Genomic DNA, 19,232 nt, shown 5'->3' with positions numbered 1-19,232 from the left:
GTCCAGCAGAGTGCTTATACTTCTACAGGAGGGCAAGCCATCACCCCATCTGTGTGTGAAGGAAAGGGGACTGTTTGGCTGATCTCTGTATCTTCCGAGTCCAACCAGCAAAACAGAACCCGTAGGAGATATGTCTTAAGATTGGCGTGACCAAGAAGCAGCAGGCTTCGAAGCTCACACTTCAGTCAGTTTTAGATAATTTCCCCAACTCAAATTCAGCGGACAGTGGATTTAATCACGTGTGTAAGACCTATCACAGCAGGATCCAGGTCCTGCTTGAACAATGAGGGAATTCCAGCCTCGCTGCTGACTGTTGTGGCTGACCGTTGCAGCCTGTCCCTGTCCACTTGGCACTCACACACATCTCTTCAAACCATCCTGGGTTCCATGTCAGTGGAACAACAGTGTACATCTGTCTGGCGTGATGCGAACACATTAACCCTTTGACCACAAGTAGATTCCAAGCACTTTGCTGGTAGTTACGTTTAAATACTTAAATACAGTTACCTATTAGTACTTCTAATACAAGGTGGTAAGAGAGAGAAGATACTAATATATAGACATTCATACCAAAATATATGGGGAAAGTGTTAGTAATTACCAGAGTTACCTCTGGGTCAGAGTGTAAACACTTTCTTTGCCCTTCCCTCGGCAAGTACCTCAGCTATGTGGCAGGACTCAGGCCTTCAGGCCTGAGAAATCTGGACCATTAGCACCATTAGCAGTCTCCAGACTGCGTGCTCTTTATATGTACTTACTATATCCTGAGGAATTCCCAAAATATTCCCCATATTCCGTGTGTGTGTGTGTGTGTGTGTGTGTGTGTGTGTGTGTGTGTGTTCTTTAGGTAGTAGCATCTACCTCCCTCCTAGTAATCAGGATCAAGTGATAACATAGTCATGTCTTTTGCCTGCTGATCCCAAAAACGCCCTAAGGACCCCCAAGCGGTCGGTTGGTGGTCTCCCTTCCAGTTTGGGAGGGAGACATTGCTGTGTCTCCCTACGGCTCATTCCTCCTTTCCGTTTTGTTCTGCTTTGGTTACTTTAGTTAGGGTCTTACTGTATAGCCCAGGGTGGCTTAGAACTTGTGATCCTCCTGAGTGCTGGGAGCACAGATGTGCACCACCAGGCCATTGTGTTAGAAGTGAGTGTCTGAGTCAGCAAAGAGTGAAGTGGCAGACCCAGAGGGCAGAGCGTAGTCTCGAGGCGTTAGGAGTATAGTGAGGCGTGGCTTCCCTGCTTCACCCTGCCGGGTCATCGCAGTCTTAGCATGCGGGTGTCTTCCCAGGCTGCCCCTCCTGTACTTAGCTGCTGCCATTAGAGTCTTCCTGAGGCCATCCGTCCACATTGTGTTGTCCAGAGTGGCTCCTGGTAAGATAGCAGAATGAAAGTAGGCAGTGAGCTTAAGAGACTCAGCCAAGCCTGGTGCCTTCCACACTACGGCTTGCGTCTGAACGTGCGATAGCACAGCCTCAGATTAAACCCAAGAATGCTAATTGCATTTGACTTTAGCATACCTTTTAAAAACACAATAGTAATTTTATCTGGATTGTTTGTTTTTGGCTAATGGGGGAGGGGTGTTTGCTTTGGGTTTGTTTGTTTGGTTGATTGGTTTTGGTTTTTCCCAGACAAGGTCTTTGTCTGTGGAGCATTGGCTGTTCTGGAACTCCTTTTGTAGACCAGACTGTGAGTGCTGGAATCAAGGCATGTATCACCACTGCCTTGCTAGTCACCCTGTTTCTTTTTCTTTTTTTTTTTTAAGTTTGTAATTTTAAAAATTAACTGAATTCAAAAGGACTAAGTTATATTTACTGTAAGTTTTTGTTTGTCTAGGCAGCAATCCTTGTTCCACGTTCTTGCTGCCTACTCCATCTACAATACGGTAAGTGGGTGCCTGCCTGCCTCTCACTTTCACTGAGGGAACCGGAGCGTCTTCCTGGCCCTCTCTACCTGACAAGGCCCTTGCAGGCCCCTTTCTTCATGCCCTGTGGCCTCCACAGCCGGTTAGCACTCCTGTTTTTATAGCTCCCATGCTGACCCCAGAGCCTTAGAGCTGATTTGGAAGTAGAAAAACCTAGGTGTGGCCCCAGGATGCCAGTGAGCTTCACTTTTTCTCCCTACAGACTGCTCTTTGGTTTTCTCTTTTAAGCATGTAGGAGCAGTGGCCGGCTGGCTGCTGGCTCTGTTGCCCCTGACAGCTAATGTCTCAGTATTCTAGCTTATCCCTGTTGGAGAGCTACAAGAGTGGACTGAAACTAAACCTTACAGCTTCAGAAACACAAAGGTGACAAGACATGGACGTGGGACTTGGGGACGACTTGCCAGCATCTGAGAACTCAGTGATAGTGGTGTTCTTTACTTTATATTGCAGTATCAATCACACAGCAGGTTTTATATGTAACTCGGGAGCTCTCCCCACCCCCGTTGACTTTCGAGCACAATTGTATTTTTGTATAGTGTATGCCCTGCTGCTGTAGCCATTGCAACAGTTATGTCTAGAATTGTCTGGTAATGCAGCTAAGCAGTTCCTGGTATTTTATAGATTAGCCTTTCCCATGTCTGTGTTCATGGAGTTCAGCTTTAAGCCCCCAGTTGTTCTCATTGTGTGTTAGGAGGTCGGGTACTGTCAAGGGATGAGTCAGATCACAGCTCTGCTCCTGATGTACATGAATGAGGAGGACGCCTTCTGGGCCCTGGTCAAGCTCTTCTCAGGCCCCAAGCACGCCATGCATGGTAAGAAAGAAAGCCTTACACGTATCTGTAAATAAGTGGGGAGCGCAGACTGTCAGCGAATTAAGTACAGCGCATGGAGATCCCCGATCTGATTCTGTTAGTCAGGAATTACTCATGTTGGGGGTTTTGAGAATTGCTAATTTCTCCTTTCATTTTTTATCACTAGGCTTCTCTACTCACATTGAATTTCTTTGTCTCTTCCGTCTCTTCCCCAAACTGTATTTCTGGCATTTTAATATTCTTTTTTTCACTTGCCTTCTGTCAAAAGAAATTAATTTAGGTTTGGAAGAACTTAGGAACATCCATATTAGGAAGAATAAAAGAAAACCTGTTGGCCAAAACACTTGCTGTTCTGATAAACTGCTGTATGCTTTGGTGTAACTCCGTTAAAGAATATTAATCAAGGAACAAAACCTAGGATTTAAAGAAAGGAGCATAATAATTAAGTTGTTTTTATGTCATGTGTGGTTTTCAGTTCTATGAGCCGCATGTTTCATTCCATTTAAGGAAAAGCTAATAGCATGTTTTGAGCTCTTGATATTTAGTATTTCACGAAACACATAATTTTTGTCTGTTTTCCAATTGGCAGGCTGAGTTTAATGGCCCTTTCCTTACATTTGCCACGAAAATGCACTGAACCTTATTTCAGAGTTTACACTCTACAGCTCGTCTGAGGAGTGAACATGGTATTTGCTCACACAGAGTGCAGGGTGACATGCTGTCTTCTTTCGTGTGCCGTCTGTGTGGGAACAGCAGCCCTAAGACAGCTTCAGTAGCTGAGGGTGTCACTCAGTAACCTGATAGCATGTTCAGGGCCCTCAAGTCAGTACCAGTACAAGTGAAACAAAGACAGTATTAGTCTCTAATAATGAACCACTTACGCCCACCGTGTGAGCATGTGTGCTCAGTACAGTGGGGGACCTGTCGCAGGGAATGCTCATTTAAGTTTGTCAGAATCAGGTCCTCCACAGTTGGATTTCACAGTAAGGTTGCAGGCTCACTAGTGGGAAGGGCATGTGTTGTCATCTCCTGAGCTGCATTGTTTAGACAGACACTGTCAGCCTTCACCTGGCCTTCTGTGTTTCCTGCCTCAGCCATGGGTTAATTGATAATTTCACCCAACTTTGGAAAATGGGATTTTCTTTTAAAACTCTTTGCTGACTTGGCTTCACAGTCACTGTTACCAGCCTAACCTTTAGGTAGTGTTGGTTGTCCAATCCGATTGTCCTTACAGGATAGTGTAGGCTCCTTTTGCGCATAACTTCGCACTTGAGCGCTAACCTGTCTGTAGCCCTGTGCAGTCTGTGACTGAAGTCGGCCTCTGCTCTTTGTGTTTTCTGGGTGAAAGTGCAGCCCTTGGAAGTCTATGGAATCAACCTAGAGCTGGGTAGAGAGTAGTCTAAAATACTGGGCCCAGGATGTCCCTGAAAAGTGAAGAAATGTTAGGGAATTGTACCATGTTTAAGCTGGTTCTCGCTGGAGTGCATCGACTTTTTAAAAAGTCAGATTTCTCTTGAAATTTTTCTGTCTCCCATTGCTGTCAAATTGACCGCGAAAGTGGCTCCAATGGAGAGATAAAGATTTTTAAATAAAATCATTTTACTGTAAAAACTTATAACTAAGTGAAGGGCCGAATCTTTGGAAATTTTTATACACATCTTCAAACTGAAAACAAGTTGTCAATGCGGTATTCAGTTGATGTGTTCTCTGGTCTCCTGACACGCACTGGAAGCCATTGTTCTTGTTTTGGCCTTACTTCCTTTAACATGACAAGTGTAAATTTTGTGTACTTTTATTAGTCAGTATCAAGTTACATTTTACAAAACTCTATATGCATTTTGTTAAGGGTTTTTGTTAGAAAATTCACTAATGAAGTGTATTGAATCTTTCATTACATTTTCTGGTTTACTTAGAAAGCCATTGGTTTTTAAGTCACATGTGGTGTGAAGAGCTCATGAACTCTCAGATTAAACAAATATGTGAGACTAACTTAAAGCAAAATGGTCTTCATTAAATCTAAAAGACAGCTTAATTTTTGTAAGCTCCTGTCAATAACGAATATCCAAGGAGAATGTGTATGTCACACTTGTTGCTGCTTTCTTAGAAACCAAAGATGTCTGTTAAAATCTTGTAGGTGTGCTCAGAAAATGGTTTGAAAATACTAATTGCAGGAACAAAGTCCATTGAGTATATGTTCTTGAAATGGATTATATAAGTATTTGAAAAGGAACTTATGAATAAAAACAGTTACAAATTCAGTGGGCTAAATATGCAAATTAGTACCTATTTACCATGTAAGTTACTTCCTAGAAACCTGAAGATGAGTTTTGGTATAACTTAAAGTTACTGCACATTTTAGCCAATGGCCACAGAGCAGCTTAGCGCGAGGTGGGACAGCTCAGGAGGAGACAGATGGACAACACTGGAAACAGGCTGTTCGAGAAATAGATTCTGTTTCTGGTGTCTTTTGCTGATACTACTGTTTTTCTCCTAATTAAAAAATACCTTTTCCTCTCACAATTTTACTAAATGAAGGTGGTAGTTAGCAACCAAATACTAGCTAAAAGTTTCCCAACCCATAGTTCCTATGGAATCATATCCATGGTGGGGAAGAAAATGGAGGTCGCTGGGGACTGTTTTCATAGCCACAGGTGCAGTATGTTATGGTTTTAAGTGGGGGTTTGTTGGTACTGTCTCTGAAGGGCTGTTCTTTTGTTTGTTTGTGTTCTAGGTTTTTTTGTCCAAGGTTTCCCTAAACTCTTGAGATTTCAAGAACATCATGAGAAAATTCTGAACAAATTTTTGTCCAAACTAAAGCAGCACTTGGTAGGTAGATGTCACTGACGGACAGCTGCTCACACAGAGAGGGAAGATGCAAGAATTAAATTGAGCCTGGGTTCCCTGTTTTGGTTAGCTCACTGTGGACCCATAATCCTCAGTTGTTTGAAGAACATTCGATTTATAAAATGTAGTATCACTATAATACTCAGGCCTAATTCATAGATTCAGAATACTTCTATGAAGCTGATAGGTACGAGTAATAAAATTTTTACAAGTGTGATTCTCCATTATTTTGGAGGTTTTAAATTTGTACAAAGGCATTATAAGAGTTATAAAAAACTGATTCCTTCTGAAACATCTGTGTGCTTTAATAAAATACAGTGCAGTCAAATAGTTCACTGTAAAGAAAAGTAGTCACAGTCCTATTATGGTCTCACACTTTGTGGTGATTCTTATAAGTTAGATTTGGGGACTACAAATGGGAGTAGAAAAGCAGAGACAGTTTGAAACTGTCTGCAGTGAGAGCGCTGTGCGGTGGTGGGAAGGCTCTGTGACCGCTGACAGCAGCCGCCACGGCCTTCCCCTTACTGTTGTTATTTTGTTTGCTACAACTCAGAAATTATGAGGTCTTTGTTTTTTAGGATTCTCAAGAAATCTATACAAGTTTTTACACAATGAAGTGGTTTTTTCAGTGTTTCCTTGACCGAGTAAGTACTGTTGTAAACCTCAGTTATGAGAGCGCCAGCCCACGTGAGAGGAAGCACCGATTCACACCGCCCTGCTTTGTCTGTCCTGCAGACTCCCTTCAGGCTGAACCTCCGGATCTGGGACATCTACATCTTTGAGGGAGAGCGAATTCTCACTGCTATGTCTTATACAATCTTGAAGCTACACAGAAGTAAGGAAACATTTGACCCTCAAAGCCTTCATTAAATCAAGGCTTGTTTTAATTCTGACTAGCCTGGGCTCCCTCTACCCTGTGCTGTGGTTTTAGAGTTTTTGAAAACTATGTCGTTAAGTTTTTCTTGCGAGTCAGCAGGGAACGAGACGCTGCATCCGAGAAGACCTTGGGCTCCTCCCTCCTGGCACCAGTCTCTCCTTCACACTCAAACACTAGGACGCTGGGTTTGGTGTCACTGAGAATATTCTTCTCAAGGGTGGGCTCCACTGGGACCCTCATTCCTTTAACTGATCTGAGTCTCCTAGGCGAGTGGGCGGGAAAATACCTGTGACCGTTTCTTTCTCTAACAAAGAACGTCTGGGTTCAAGCTCCTGATAGGACTTGCGGCCACGGCCTCTGAGCAGCAGACGCACGAAGTCTCTCCCTGCAGAAATGCAGGCTTTCAAAACAGAAGCCGTCAGTTGCAGCATTTCTGCGGGTGTGGTGTGTTGGGCCTCAAAAGCCAGCAAATGAGTTTTCCTGTCATTTTCACTTCAAACTTAAGCCTCGTGAGTCCTCGTAGCTCGAGGTGTGGCCATAGGTAGCCTAGAACTTAATGTGTGTGTGTCCTCCACACTTGCCATGTACCCTACCCTCACACGTCATTCTCAAACCATTTGTTCAGCGCTCTGATTGAGGGTGTGGGTCAAGTTTACTCTGTGTTCCTGCTGCTCCCAGCCACACTCAGTGCCCTCGTTCACACTACCTGGTCACTGACTTGAGTGTAGTGAGCACGGTAGAACCTCATTAGCCACACTTCCCCTGCCGTGAGACCTCAGTGTCTTCGACTTTCCTGGCAAACTGTCAGAAATGTTGTGCTTGTGGCCAGCACAGGCTAACGCATCAGAACAAAGCATTGGTGACAGTTCCTTCCCAGAGTCCAGTCGTGTCAGCGCCGGGTGAAAGCCCCTTCCTCCTCCTCCTCTCCTTTCCCTTCCTTCTTTACATCACTACTCTGGTAGGATAAATACATCAAAATATACTGAAAAAGTGCATTTCAATTAAATAATAATTTAATGTCCCTAAACAGCAAAAAAGAAGTGTGGTGTCATGAACTCTGAGGAGAGCAGTCACTTTACTTACCAATAAATCATTAAACTGTATAAGTTGTGGAAAAAAAAATTCCTGCCTGCTGTTCTGTCCATTTCTTGTTTAAGAAGCCAAGGTCTTCGATGTTCAGTGCTTTTCTGACTGCCGCATGAGGAAATGTGTTGAGCAGGGCACAGACGCTGCTCTTAGGCTACAGGGCTTCACTCTGACAGAAAACACTTGCAGGTGTACTGGGTGGGTTAGCGAGCACAGTTAGTTATACATAACATAACAAAGGTTTTAGATGATTTCCTCACAAAAATAAGTGTGCGTGGTGGTAGATCTAAGTCACACTGAAGTAGTCATTCCTCAGTGGGGAACCTGTATTAAGACACTGTGTGGCTTGCCATAAGGTTTCACATCATTTGCTAGTTAGAAAAAATAGATAGCAAATCAGAAAAAAAGAAAAGAAAAAAACCCACTCTCTCTGGGTACTGAGCAGCTAGGCCTAGCCAAGGACTTCTTTCTCTCTGTTTCCTCCCGGTTGCTTTAACGCTGGCACACTGGAGATTCTTTACACATTGGTTCTAAAGGGGAAATCCAAATGCACGGGATTGCACTAAACAAACAAGAGTCGTGCCGCTCGCTTCTCACATTAGTGATAGTTGAGAAAGAGCGTGGACTTGCCTTTCAGTAGGGGAGGGACGGGACCCAGACACTGTGCCTTGTATTGTGAGCTGACACCCATGGGCAGCCATGAGCGTGGCACTTCTGGTAAGGCGTGAGGACTGCTATCTCAGTGGGCGTCTGCGTCCTCCTTTCTGTCTGTGGTTTGATTTTTTTCCTAACAAAACTAATTTCCTCAGTAATAATCATACAAATAAGGTTAATAGTCCGGTTTTGAGGGAAGATTTCTAACAGTCAGTGTGGAGTTAAAGAAGACTTGTCCGTCTGCGTTAGAGCTGCAGCTGATAAATGAGGTAATAAACCTTTATTGGCTCCTAGAGCTCCGGCTGCTGGTTAGTGTTGATGTCGAGACACTATCAAGCCAACGAGAAAATAGTCAGTCAGGTACACCTTTCTCCTCCTAACAGTATCAGCCTGGCACTTCTAATGTCTACCAAGTTTTAATGATGTTCACAATAGGAAATCTAAGTTGTGTGTGTTTCCTTTTTTAATACCCTCTTTAAAAACACTATATTCAAATAAAGTATATCTTTTCTTCAGCCTAAGCAGACCTGTTGACGGGTGTTTGCCTTTCTCTCATCCCTTCGTAGAGCATCTAATGAAGTTGTCTATGGAAGAACTTGTAGAATTTCTTCAGGAGACTCTCGCCAAGGACTTTTTCTTCGAGGATGATTTCGTAATAGAGCAACTGCAGGTCTCTATGACAGAGTTAAAGCGGGCCAAGTTAGATCTCCCAGAACCTGGTAAGAAGTGCCATGGCCCCTCGTCCAACTCTGTCGCAGAGGGCATGATCCTGTTAACACTGACTCTGTTGTCATTAAGACGTAAGCATTATACTTGGTGGTGACACAGTATCAATTAATGTCTTACCAGCTACTAGAGGATTTGTTTTCTTTTTTAGGCAATTGAAAATGCCATGTGACAATGAAGTATTTGATCACATCCATCCACCATTGCCCCCTCCCTCCTTCCCCAGGTGCCCACTCTCGATTCTTCCTGTCTTGCAGTCTTTCCAAAAGTTGTCGTTACTTACCTCCTGGTACAGTTAGTGCTGCTTAGGCTTACAGATGCCTTAGATTATAAATTAAGGCATGAAATTCAGTTGTGCAACAGGAATCACACAAAGCGGTCGGCTACTCCTGTATCCGCCATGAGACACTGTTGTAACAGTAGTACATTTTGCCAGGTAGGCCAGTGTCGGGGCCCTCAGAGTCCAGTGCTGGGGGAGACTGGGTTTGCCTTCTCTCCCAGTAGCCTGCACAGTGCCTTCTGGCACTATAAGCTATCTATAGGAAAGATACTTTCCCGGTTAATCAAAGTCGCTCTTTGTGTCCTGGCGCTGAGCTGTCTTCAACAGTGGGGTCTCACCATCTAGTTCCTCAGCCAAGAGGAATGCTGACAGCCCGTGCTGCTCTGGGTGGTTCAGGACTGTGCTAGGCAGTAACTCAGAGGGAGCCGTTTCGCGCCTGTCATTGACATTCTCCTCTGATAACCCATGTCCTTATCCTTTCACACGTCGGCATGTAGAGCAGTGTGGCTCTGGCAAAACTAAAATTTAGAAATTTGAGTGACAAAAAATTCTAATTTGAAGAGGCAAACATACTTTACACTAATCATCATATTTTGGGAACCTGGGTATGCTATAGAGAAGTAAAGCCCCCGTGTAATGAAAAGGGGGCTTACATATGACGTGTGTGCAACTCTGCCTGCTAGGTGTCCTGCTGGGAAGTTTGCTGCAGATTTAAAAACAGTGAAGAAAAGTGTTTTTCATACTTTGGGAGACCAGATAGGAAAGACAGGATGTACATAAATTGTAGTGAATGTAAAAGGGACGCTTAGAGAGGTAGGTCTGGCATCCATGGGGCATCACAGGGCCAGTGAGAGGCGCGAGGGGAAATAGGAAACCTGGGAGGTTGGAGTAGCCACAGTCTGACCGCACACTACTTGACCAGGACATCATGTTCTAGAAGTTCATTGGCTTTCACCGTTTTCTCTTCCACTGTTGCTCTAGTAGGTGGTGTGGTAAGGGGTCAGGAAGGGGAAGGGGTGGACGGAAGCAGAGTCAGTTGTTCATGCTGGCTGGGCTGGTGTCTCCTGATCAAGTGCCTCATTGGATGTTCTTGTAAGACTGGGTTTGCCTTCTCTCCCAGTAGCCTGCACAGTGCCTTCTGGCACTATAAGCTAGTTCCGTTCATGAAGAGTTGTCTCCCTCAGGAAGACCAGGCTGCAGCGCTTGGACTTCACCGAGGGCTGCAGTCAGCACTGAGTCCTGGGGTCATTGGAATTGAGGAGAACTCACCTCCTCACAGTGGTGATTGAGTTGAGCATGGGCCCCGGAAAACCATGGCCTTTGCTAAGCGAGGTTGGCCCTCCCATCAGTGTAATGAGTGCCCAGTGATTCTCCCCTGTTGCAGGAAATGCATTTACAGCAGCAATTACTATACTCCCCTATCGTGGCGTTTGTTTTTAAATATCCCACCTCTATTGAAGAAGAGTTTAAGGTACTTTTAAATAAAAGATAAATGTAAAGAAGAAAAAACATGTAACTCACAGATGCGTGGTGACATAAAGTTTGAAACCTGTGTAATAGATCACGATGATAAATACTTACTTCCCACCTAATTATCAACTAATGTTCAGAACGCCGCTGTGTCACGTATGTGGCATATGTGGCACCTTCCCAATTACTTTCTTTTTTTTTTTTTTTTTTCTTTTTTTTCGGAGCTGGGGACCGAACCCAGGGCCTTGCGCTTCCCAGGCAAGCGCTCTACCACTGAGCTAAATCCCCAACTCCTCCTGATTACTTTCTACACAGCTAACTAGAGGTGCTCCTAATTCTGTATGAGTGGCCGTGATAGTTTGTAGTGAGGAGAATGTGTTAGAAGGTAAAAGCAGAGGGTGACACGGCTAGATCCTGCTCCTGTCACATCGGCAGTTACGGTGGAATGCGGCGTCATCACCCTGTGTCTTTAGAACAGTGATGTCTCTGCCTTAGTATTTCTACATGGCAGTGTTTATTTTCAGAATGTTCCTGCCCCGTGAACTCCTGTTGTTTTCCTTTCTGAGTTGTCATGATGACATCTGAAGTAACATTCCGTCAAAACGCTTCCGTGTCATACCTACCTTTAAGCTTCTTATGTGTGTGGGTGTCCTGCTGCATGTATAGCCAACCCCACTTGTGTGCCTGCTGCTTAGAGGGGCCAGAGAGGGCGCTGGGTCCTCTGGACCTGAGTTACAGACAGAAATCAAATCCTGGCCCCTTGCAAGAGCACGCGGCGCTCACCTGCTGACTGCGTTTTCAGCCTCATGGCCGTCCTTCAGACACCCAGGACTGCTGCTCCCGCTGGCTCCTTACCACACCGAGCTGTAAGCTTGCCCGAAGCACATGGCGGAATCCTCACAGTGCATGCTGCTGTGAAGCCTTCAGTAACTGTGGTGTTTGGTACAGGAGCATATTGTTTTGTGCATATTCCGTGAGCTTTACGTCTAGCATCCTCCCATAGTACTTTACCGTGTATGAGCTTGTCTGTCTTCCCTCTGTGCACTGTCTGTAGGTGTTCAGTCGCCTGGCCGTAAGGGAGTCACTAGCATGCTGTGTGTTCTAAATTCCTTTCAGTTTTTTTCCTTGTGGCTCCTTTGTGCTGTTTAAATCCTAGCCTGTGCCAAGGCCTCACCTCCTTCCACCACTTCCCGTCACCTGCCTGTTCCTCACGCTGCACTCTGTATCTGAGTCACTCATCCCCAGTTAACCCCTGAAGCTCTTCCAGGTTCTGTGTATTTCTGGCTATGGTAAAATCATCAACAGTCACGGATACTCAGGTTTTTAAAATCTCCTGTTCTGGGCAGCTCTCGGAACCAAGTCAGCTACAGTAAAGCTTATGGAGCTCTGCGCTCTGGACACTTGGTAGTGTCCTGTGGACATTTCTCTTAGCAGCAGTTAAACGGGGCCACTGTCGCCTATGCTGTCTCCTCCTTACCACGCTCTAGGGAAGACCAGGTCTTCAAGAGAAAACCAAAGCCTTTAGCTGACGTAGAACAATATTCCCTGGCTCCCAGCACTCTGGGGTGGCCTCCCAGTGAGGTGGCGTCTCCTGGGAGTGTTCTTGCCCAGTGTCCATTGGTATTCTCAGCTCATCCTTTTGGAATATATTTATTGATAACCTTTGTTTTTGTGTTCTGTTAAGGTCTTAAAGGACAATTTTTCTGACATGTTTTATTTAGACTTTTAAAATTAGTATTTCATTTATTGAAGTCCAGATTATAATACCTAGAGGTTTCTTGATTGTTTTTGTTTCATTTTAAAAAGTTAGCATAATATTTTAGATCTAGTAATTTTAACATTTTTCTAAAGAAGTTAGTTCGTGTTTGGTTCTATTTACAAATGACCACAACTATTTTATTTTGGATTTTAGTTTGGATTGTGTTTGTATTGTGTCTGGTTACTTCCGGCAGAGCAGCGGGCAGCAGCTCGGCCTTGCTCAGGCCCCGAATTGCAAAACAGAGCAAACCAATAAAGAAGTTTGGAGCCCTGTTCATCCCTAAACTGTGCTGACTGTACCAGTGCCATCTGTCTGTGCATTTAAAAATCAGAAGTTCAAATCAGTCACCCATTTACTATGTTAAATTGGTACAAAAAGGCCAACTATACAACTATTTGTTATATAAAATATAAATAATAGAAAAATAAATTATTTAATTAAGATGCCACATTGATCAGGTATTTGTTTCCTTTAAACTTCTCTGTGCTTAAGTCTGGATCTTCGGGGGTTGAACTGTGCTGATAAATGTGGGGTCTGGGGGAATAGTAGGCGTGCATGGTAGGATTCTTAAGTTCTTAGCAGTGACCCTAACCGAGCCTGCTCCCACTTTGTTTGTTTGTTTGTCTTTTATTTGCTCGCTCACTCTCTGGGTTGGTACCCTGTCGCTGGCTTTACAGAAAGCCTAGACACTAGCCCCCTCTTCTTTGTTGTTTACTTCTGGCCTTTCTTTCTGAGGCAACCAGATAGAAACTTTTGTTATTTTATTTATTATTTGGTAGAACTGTAAACTATTTTCATTGTCATTACACATCATTATTACTAATCCATGATTATAGATAGGAAACCTTGGGTTCAAAGGTCATCCAGCTGCTAAATGATCAGCACTTTGGCTGATTCCAGAGCAGAGCTGTTTATCATTCAAAAGTGGCATCTGCTGCTCTGACCAGAGATGGCCTGAATATAGAGGGGGAAGCTCTCCTTGGCGCTAATCTTCCTTTGTATATACACCTCTCCAACATGGAGTTCTTGGGCTTTGTCTCTAGTTGTCTCTGAACACCTCTGAGCTAAGCCATTGGCTTACACACTGTGACTCAGGCATCATTACCCACTGAGCCTTCTCAGCCTGCCCACAGGATCCCCATGCTTCTGCATGCACCTGGCTAATCGCTTGACCTCACACTAGTGTGTGTCCCTCAGCGCAGAAGCCGCACCTCAGCATTGGCAGTGCTGGTGGAGTGCCTGGCACAGGCTGGCTTTTGAAGTTCTAGTGCTTTTTGAGGGTAGAACCTATACGAAAGGTTAGCACAGAACACTCGGGGGTATTGAGCCATTCTCTATCCCGTCTGTACATGTCATTCAGCTCCAGTGTATGCTGACGCTGTGTTCCTACGATCTGGAAGTACGAGGCTCATCAGAAGAGCTCAGCAGCCCTCTGTAATTCTTACAGGTTCAGAGCTGCGAATGCCTCTGAGGTGCTTCACCTCCACCCTGTAGTAGAGTGTGGTGTCCACTGGGTGGTGACAGAGACCTGAGTAAGACCAGAGACAGGCCTAAGGAGACAGAAAAGGGACCCTTTTACCTTCTTGGGAAGTTAAACGACTGTTGGCATTTTGGAGCTTTTAAAGACAAAAATGATAACAAACAAAAACAGAAAAGAAACCTTGGGTTTTGGTTTTGTCTAAGTCGTATTAACTTACCTTTCTCGTGGGTGGGGAAAGAAGGCAGTTAGGGCTTACATGAATGACTGTGGGTGGAGAGCCCTGATGTGATGTCCTCACACAGAGCTCTGGCCGGAAGTCACCTGTGCTCTCTCTCAGGAAGGAGGAGGGGAAAGGTCATCTCTGACTCGAAGCTGAGCAGAAACTTCATAAGATGCGAAACCACATTGCTCTGTTTACTGAGAAGAAGGTGGGGCAGTAAATGCTGGCTGTAAAATGCCCCGAGTAATGATGGATGCGTCTGTCTTCGCGTCAGCTGTGCTCGAGTCTGAGCATATTTGCTTGGGAGGAATGAGGATGTGGGGCATCCGTTAACCCAAAGACTCTGTGTGTGTGTGTGTGTGTGTGTGTGTATGTATGTGTGTGTGAGTGTGTGTGTATGTGTGTGTATGTGTGTGTGAGTGTGTGTGTGTATGTGTGTGTGCGTGTGTGTATGTTTGTGTATGTGTGTGAGTGTGTGTGTGTGAGTGTGTGTATGTGTGTATGTGTGTGTGAGTGTGTGTGTGTGAGTGTGTGAGTGTGTGTGTATGTGTGTGTATATGTGTGTGTGAGTGTGCGTGTGTGCGTGTGTGTATGTGTGTGTATGTGTGTGAGTGTGTGTGTGTGAGTGTGTGAGTGTGTGTGTATGTGTGTGTATGTGTGTGTATATGTGTGTGTGAGTGTGCGTGTGTGCGTGTGTGTATGTGTGTGTATGTGTGTGAGTGTGTGTGTGTGAGTGTGTGAGTGTGTGTGTATGTGTGTGTATGTGTGTGTATATGTGTGTGTGAGTGTGCGTGTGTGCGTGTGTGTATGTGTGTGTATGTGTGTGTATGAGTGTGTATGTGTGTGTGTGAGTGTGTATGTGTGTGTATGTGTGAGTGTGTGTGTATGTGTATGTGTGTGTATGTGTGTGTGCGTGTGTGTATGTGTGTGTGAGTGTGTGTATGTGTATGTGTGTGTGTGTGTGAGTGTGTGTGTGAGTGTGGTCCATCTGCCTGTCAGTGTTCACAGATTTACTTAAATCTACTTTTGTGATGGAAGATACTTATTAGAACATAAAGACATACCTGGTAGTGACATTTGTTGCTCCTATGGGATGCACATGTATTTCCTTGTCCCAGTAAAAGTTGCATACCTCATCATCACTTTAAAAAGTCACCTCTGTGTAGAAATCATGTAGGTTTTCCCTCTTAATTTCACCGTAACAGAGGTCAGATTGCTTGAGAAAGAGTCTGTGGGCTTGGTCTGGCCACCAAAATTGAGAGACCTTTGAGATACATATCATTTAGAGCCTGCTTCTGTGAGGGGAGCCCTGCTCATAGGTTCGTAACTTCCCTGAGACCACCTCCATCTCTTGCCTCCATGTGGCTCTGGCTTCCTTCCTTTCTGTCCTCTCTACTCTGCCTACCACACTTTATTCCTCTCCTTCCATGGGCACTTTTGCTGAGACCATCACTACGTATGAAAAACACACGCACTTGATCGTGGTGGCCCTGCCGAGATTCATGGGAGAAATACGATTGTAATGTAACCCAGCAGTCGGTCAGCAAGTGTTTCTGGAAGATGTATGCTGATTCCACTGTCATAGGCTGTGGTAGTCTGAATGAGACCCTATAGGCTCATATATTTGGATGCTTGGTCCCCAGTTAATGAAACTGTTTGAGAAGGATTAAGAGCTGCGGCCTTGGTGGAAGAAGCCTGTCCGTAGAGTAGGCTTTGAGACTGCAAAAGCTCATGCCAGGCTTAGCCGCTGTTCATGCCTGCTCTCTCACCATGCTTCTGGTTCCCACCACAGTGATAACGGACTAACACCTGAAACAGCTGGCAAATCCCTGGTCAAATGCTTTCTTTTGCTGGAGTGGCTTTGGTGGCAGTGTCTCTCCACAGCGTAGAAGAGTAGCTAAGACACGAGCCCTGCGTTGAGTACCCCTTAGCCTGTTCCCCACGCACACAGCAAGAGGAAGGGAGTGGGCAGTTTGGAAGCATTGCCTCCTGGCCCTGGCACTGAGAGGCCCCCTCGCTGGGAGGCACTCTGGGCTAGCTTGCTTCACTGCTGTTAGCATTTAGAGAAATTGATTTTTAAGCACTTAGAATCTTAGGAGGCACTTTTCTTACATTCCTGTCTACTGCGTCCTTATTGAAAAGTTTTACTTCTCAAAGAGGCCATGTCCTTTGTGCATTTAATATATTGACCATGTGCCTTTTAAACACAGGCACCTAATGAGGGCTTGACATTGAGGAGAGAATTAGATGTTATATAATCTTGTGTGGCTCTCCTCCCCAGACGCTGCTTTCTTAACTGTGAACCGGGAGAGTTTTTACTCAGTGTTCTGCCACTGTCAGTGTGGGCATGTGTCGCTGCTCCGAAGGAGTGCAAAAGGAGAGGCCACTAGGGCGGGGGAATGTGCTATGGGTTAATGGGAAGAGCTTTCCTGGGATATTTTAGAACAGGCACAGACATTGTGCCCTGCTAGACATGCTGGTCTCTTATTAATCCAGCAAATGAAGTCTGCTGAATTTTTCCTTTAATTCTTTAAAAAAAAGTTGTAAATTTTATTAAATTTTATGGGTGTGGTTGTCTTACTTGTGTGTATGTCTGTGTGTGACAAACTTGTGATGCCCACAGAGAGCAGAGGAGGCACGGACTGCCTGGAATCACAGTTGCAAAGGTTGCGAACCATCATGTAGGTTCCGGGAGTCGAATGTCGGCCCTCTGGAGGGCCAGCCAGTGCTCTTAACTGTGGAGCATCTCTCCAGGTTATCTCCTTCAGCCTTACTCCATGCACAGGCATCTATCGGACTGTAGAGACGGCTAAGCTGTTAAGGGCTAGGCTCACACCAAATGTCAGATGGCTAGGGTATCAGTTGGTTTTCCTTAGATATAAACTTCCCTACTTACTTAAATGTAAAGTGAGAGGCAAAAACTTTTCCTGCTCTTTATACTGGAATAAACTTTCCTGCACCTGTCTAGAGTTTCAGCCTAAATCTTTCTCTTGCTTATGGATAGACTTCACGCCAACGTGTGTCCAAAGCAAGCATCCCACTGCCTCCACCGCAGGAGAGTGCCAGGAAAGGCGCAGGTGCTAGCCTCAGCCATGTGCTAGCCTCAGCCATGTGCTAGCCTCAGCCATGTGCTAGCCTCAGCCATGTCCTAGCCTCAGCCATGTGCTAGCCTCAGCCATGTGCTAGCCTCAGCCATGTGCTAGCCTCAGCCATGTGCTAGCCTCAGCCATGTGCTAGCCTCAGCTATGTGCTAGCCTCAGCCATGTGCTAGCCTCAGCCATGTGCTAGCTGTCACCCCCCGAGCAGCTTCCATCTCTGCCTCAGTTTCTTCCCTGGGAGATCACGAAGCCATGCGCCTGCCATCAGTGTTGGGTTACAGTGTTCTCAGTGATGACTGACAGACACACTGCCGGCAAGTGTGACTATGGTCATCGTTGCTTATTGTTACCATAGTTTAAGTCTACACCGCAGAGTATAGCTCATCTATTGAAAAGTCTCTAGAGTTTTCCAGTTAACCCAGGACAAACTACTGGGTCCTCTCCATGTACGCTGTGTTGATTGGGTCAGTGTTCTGGTCTCCTTCCGCAGCCCGCCGGCCTTGTTCAGAGAGAGTGCCTCCTTTCCAGCTCTCCCTCCTGCTCGAGCCTCCCCTCCTGGTTTTTTCGTTGTTTTTACCACTTTAATCTTCCTGCTTGCTTTGTTCTGTCTGGGTTGGATGGGATGGATTGGTTGATTGGTTGGATTGGCTGCTGATGGGAGCCAGGGCCTTGCACAGGCTAAGCGGCTGTTCTGCCACATCTGTTAATTGTCTGTGTCACATGGGTTCCGAGATCAGACTTGGGCCCTTAGCTTCTGGGCCCAGCACAACAAAACACTGAATTGTTCTTAAACATCCTGAAGAAATGGGTCTGTAGCTATTATTACCAACTAAAACTTCCTATAAAGAAACAAGCAGTATGAGAATTCCTAGTAGTGAATATAGTACCCCACCCCTAAAAAAGAAAAGAAATAGGGAGACTGTGGTGACTGGGGCCTTGTGGAATCCCATCTCCTGCTCACAACATCCACGTACAGTCATCGTCAGTAAACATCGGTTAACTGTACCATAGACTGCATATTGGAAGAAAACAAAGCCTTATTTTCAAGGGTCAAAATGTTTTATAACAGTTAAGACATTTTTCAGTTTTTGCAAATGAAATGTTTATTTCCCTGATAATCTGGTAATGTCATGATAGAGCATTTAAAATACTTTCTGCTAGCTGACCATTTTATTACACCGTCCTTCAGGTCCTCACAGTTCTGGGTTAGTTATTTAAAATATAGAAGTAAATGGGCTGGAGAGATAGCTCTGGTTAAGTACGCTGGCCGCTTAAGAAGACCCAGCTCCTTACCTCCAGCCTGCAGCCATGGGTAACTCCGTTTCTAGGGGACCTAGTGCTCTCTTCAGAATTCCAGGCTCCAGACATGCACATGGTGCACACACATGCCTGCCAGCCAGGGACACTCACAACATTTTTAATTAAATAAATTACCTAATGTGGTTTTCATTCTTAAATTTCTTTTCATGGCTTTACATTTTTAAGTAGGGTCTTGTTGGGATGTTTGTTTTCGGCTGGAGAGTGTTTTCCTTTTAACAGTAAGTTATGCTGTGGAAATGCCCAGGTTAATAACAACCTGGGGACAACTTGTGGAAGAGAGTAAGTTATCCAGTGACTTTCGACTTTGACAGATCTGCTTGAAGCTAAAAGCAGAGATTTCACTGATATCAAAACCATTTTAGTTGAGATGTGTTAAGTCTCCACCATTGACCAGTTCCTTTAATGAGAGCGTGACTTCTGCATAGAAAATGTGTCACAGTGTGTAAGAAAATACGAGAATTAGGCGTTAGGCAGCTGGTGGCCCTTGCCTGTGAGGCTGTCTCACCTACACAGTACCGACTTAGGCTGAGGTTAGCTCTGTCTTCCTGTCAGTCACCCACACTCTGCAGTAAGAACGTCTGTGTCTCCTCGCACGGCAGATAATCTACAGTCGCTCATAATTATCTCCCAGACTAGGTACCCATCATCCATGCGCTTGCTTACTTCTGGGTTTATTTTCATTTCAG

At 45.0% G+C, this 19,232-nt stretch overlaps 1 protein-coding gene and 1 long non-coding RNA gene across 8 annotated transcripts in view; one reads left to right on the top strand and one right to left on the bottom strand.

Moving 5' to 3' along the window:
- Positions 1-19,232, top strand: part of Usp6nl (USP6 N-terminal like) — a 130,351-nt gene that overhangs the window by 105,149 nt on the left and 5,970 nt on the right. For all 7 annotated transcript variants that reach the window (XM_087590240.1, XM_087590242.1, XM_087590241.1 and 4 more), the window contains 6 exon segments: positions 1,833-1,881; positions 2,612-2,732; positions 5,464-5,558; positions 6,155-6,220; positions 6,312-6,411; positions 8,760-8,912. In XM_087590240.1, the coding sequence (XP_087446366.1) occupies positions 1,833-1,881; positions 2,612-2,732; positions 5,464-5,558; positions 6,155-6,220; positions 6,312-6,411; positions 8,760-8,912 (584 nt within the window).
- LOC148000286 (uncharacterized) lies at positions 7,513-12,874 on the bottom strand. Its single transcript, XR_015641338.1, has 3 exons — positions 10,974-12,874; positions 10,345-10,856; positions 7,513-10,297 (listed from the first exon to the last, which is right to left on the bottom strand). It is a non-coding gene; the product is annotated as an uncharacterized LOC148000286 (long non-coding RNA).

This window comes from Rattus norvegicus, chromosome 17 (genome assembly GCF_021556685.1).
Source record: "Rattus norvegicus strain SHRSP/BbbUtx chromosome 17, alternate assembly SHRSP_T2T, whole genome shotgun sequence".
Taxonomy (NCBI): Eukaryota; Metazoa; Chordata; class Mammalia; order Rodentia; family Muridae; genus Rattus; species Rattus norvegicus.
The sequence above is the reverse complement of the archived record's forward strand: the minus strand, read 5'-3'. Positions and strand labels throughout refer to the sequence as shown.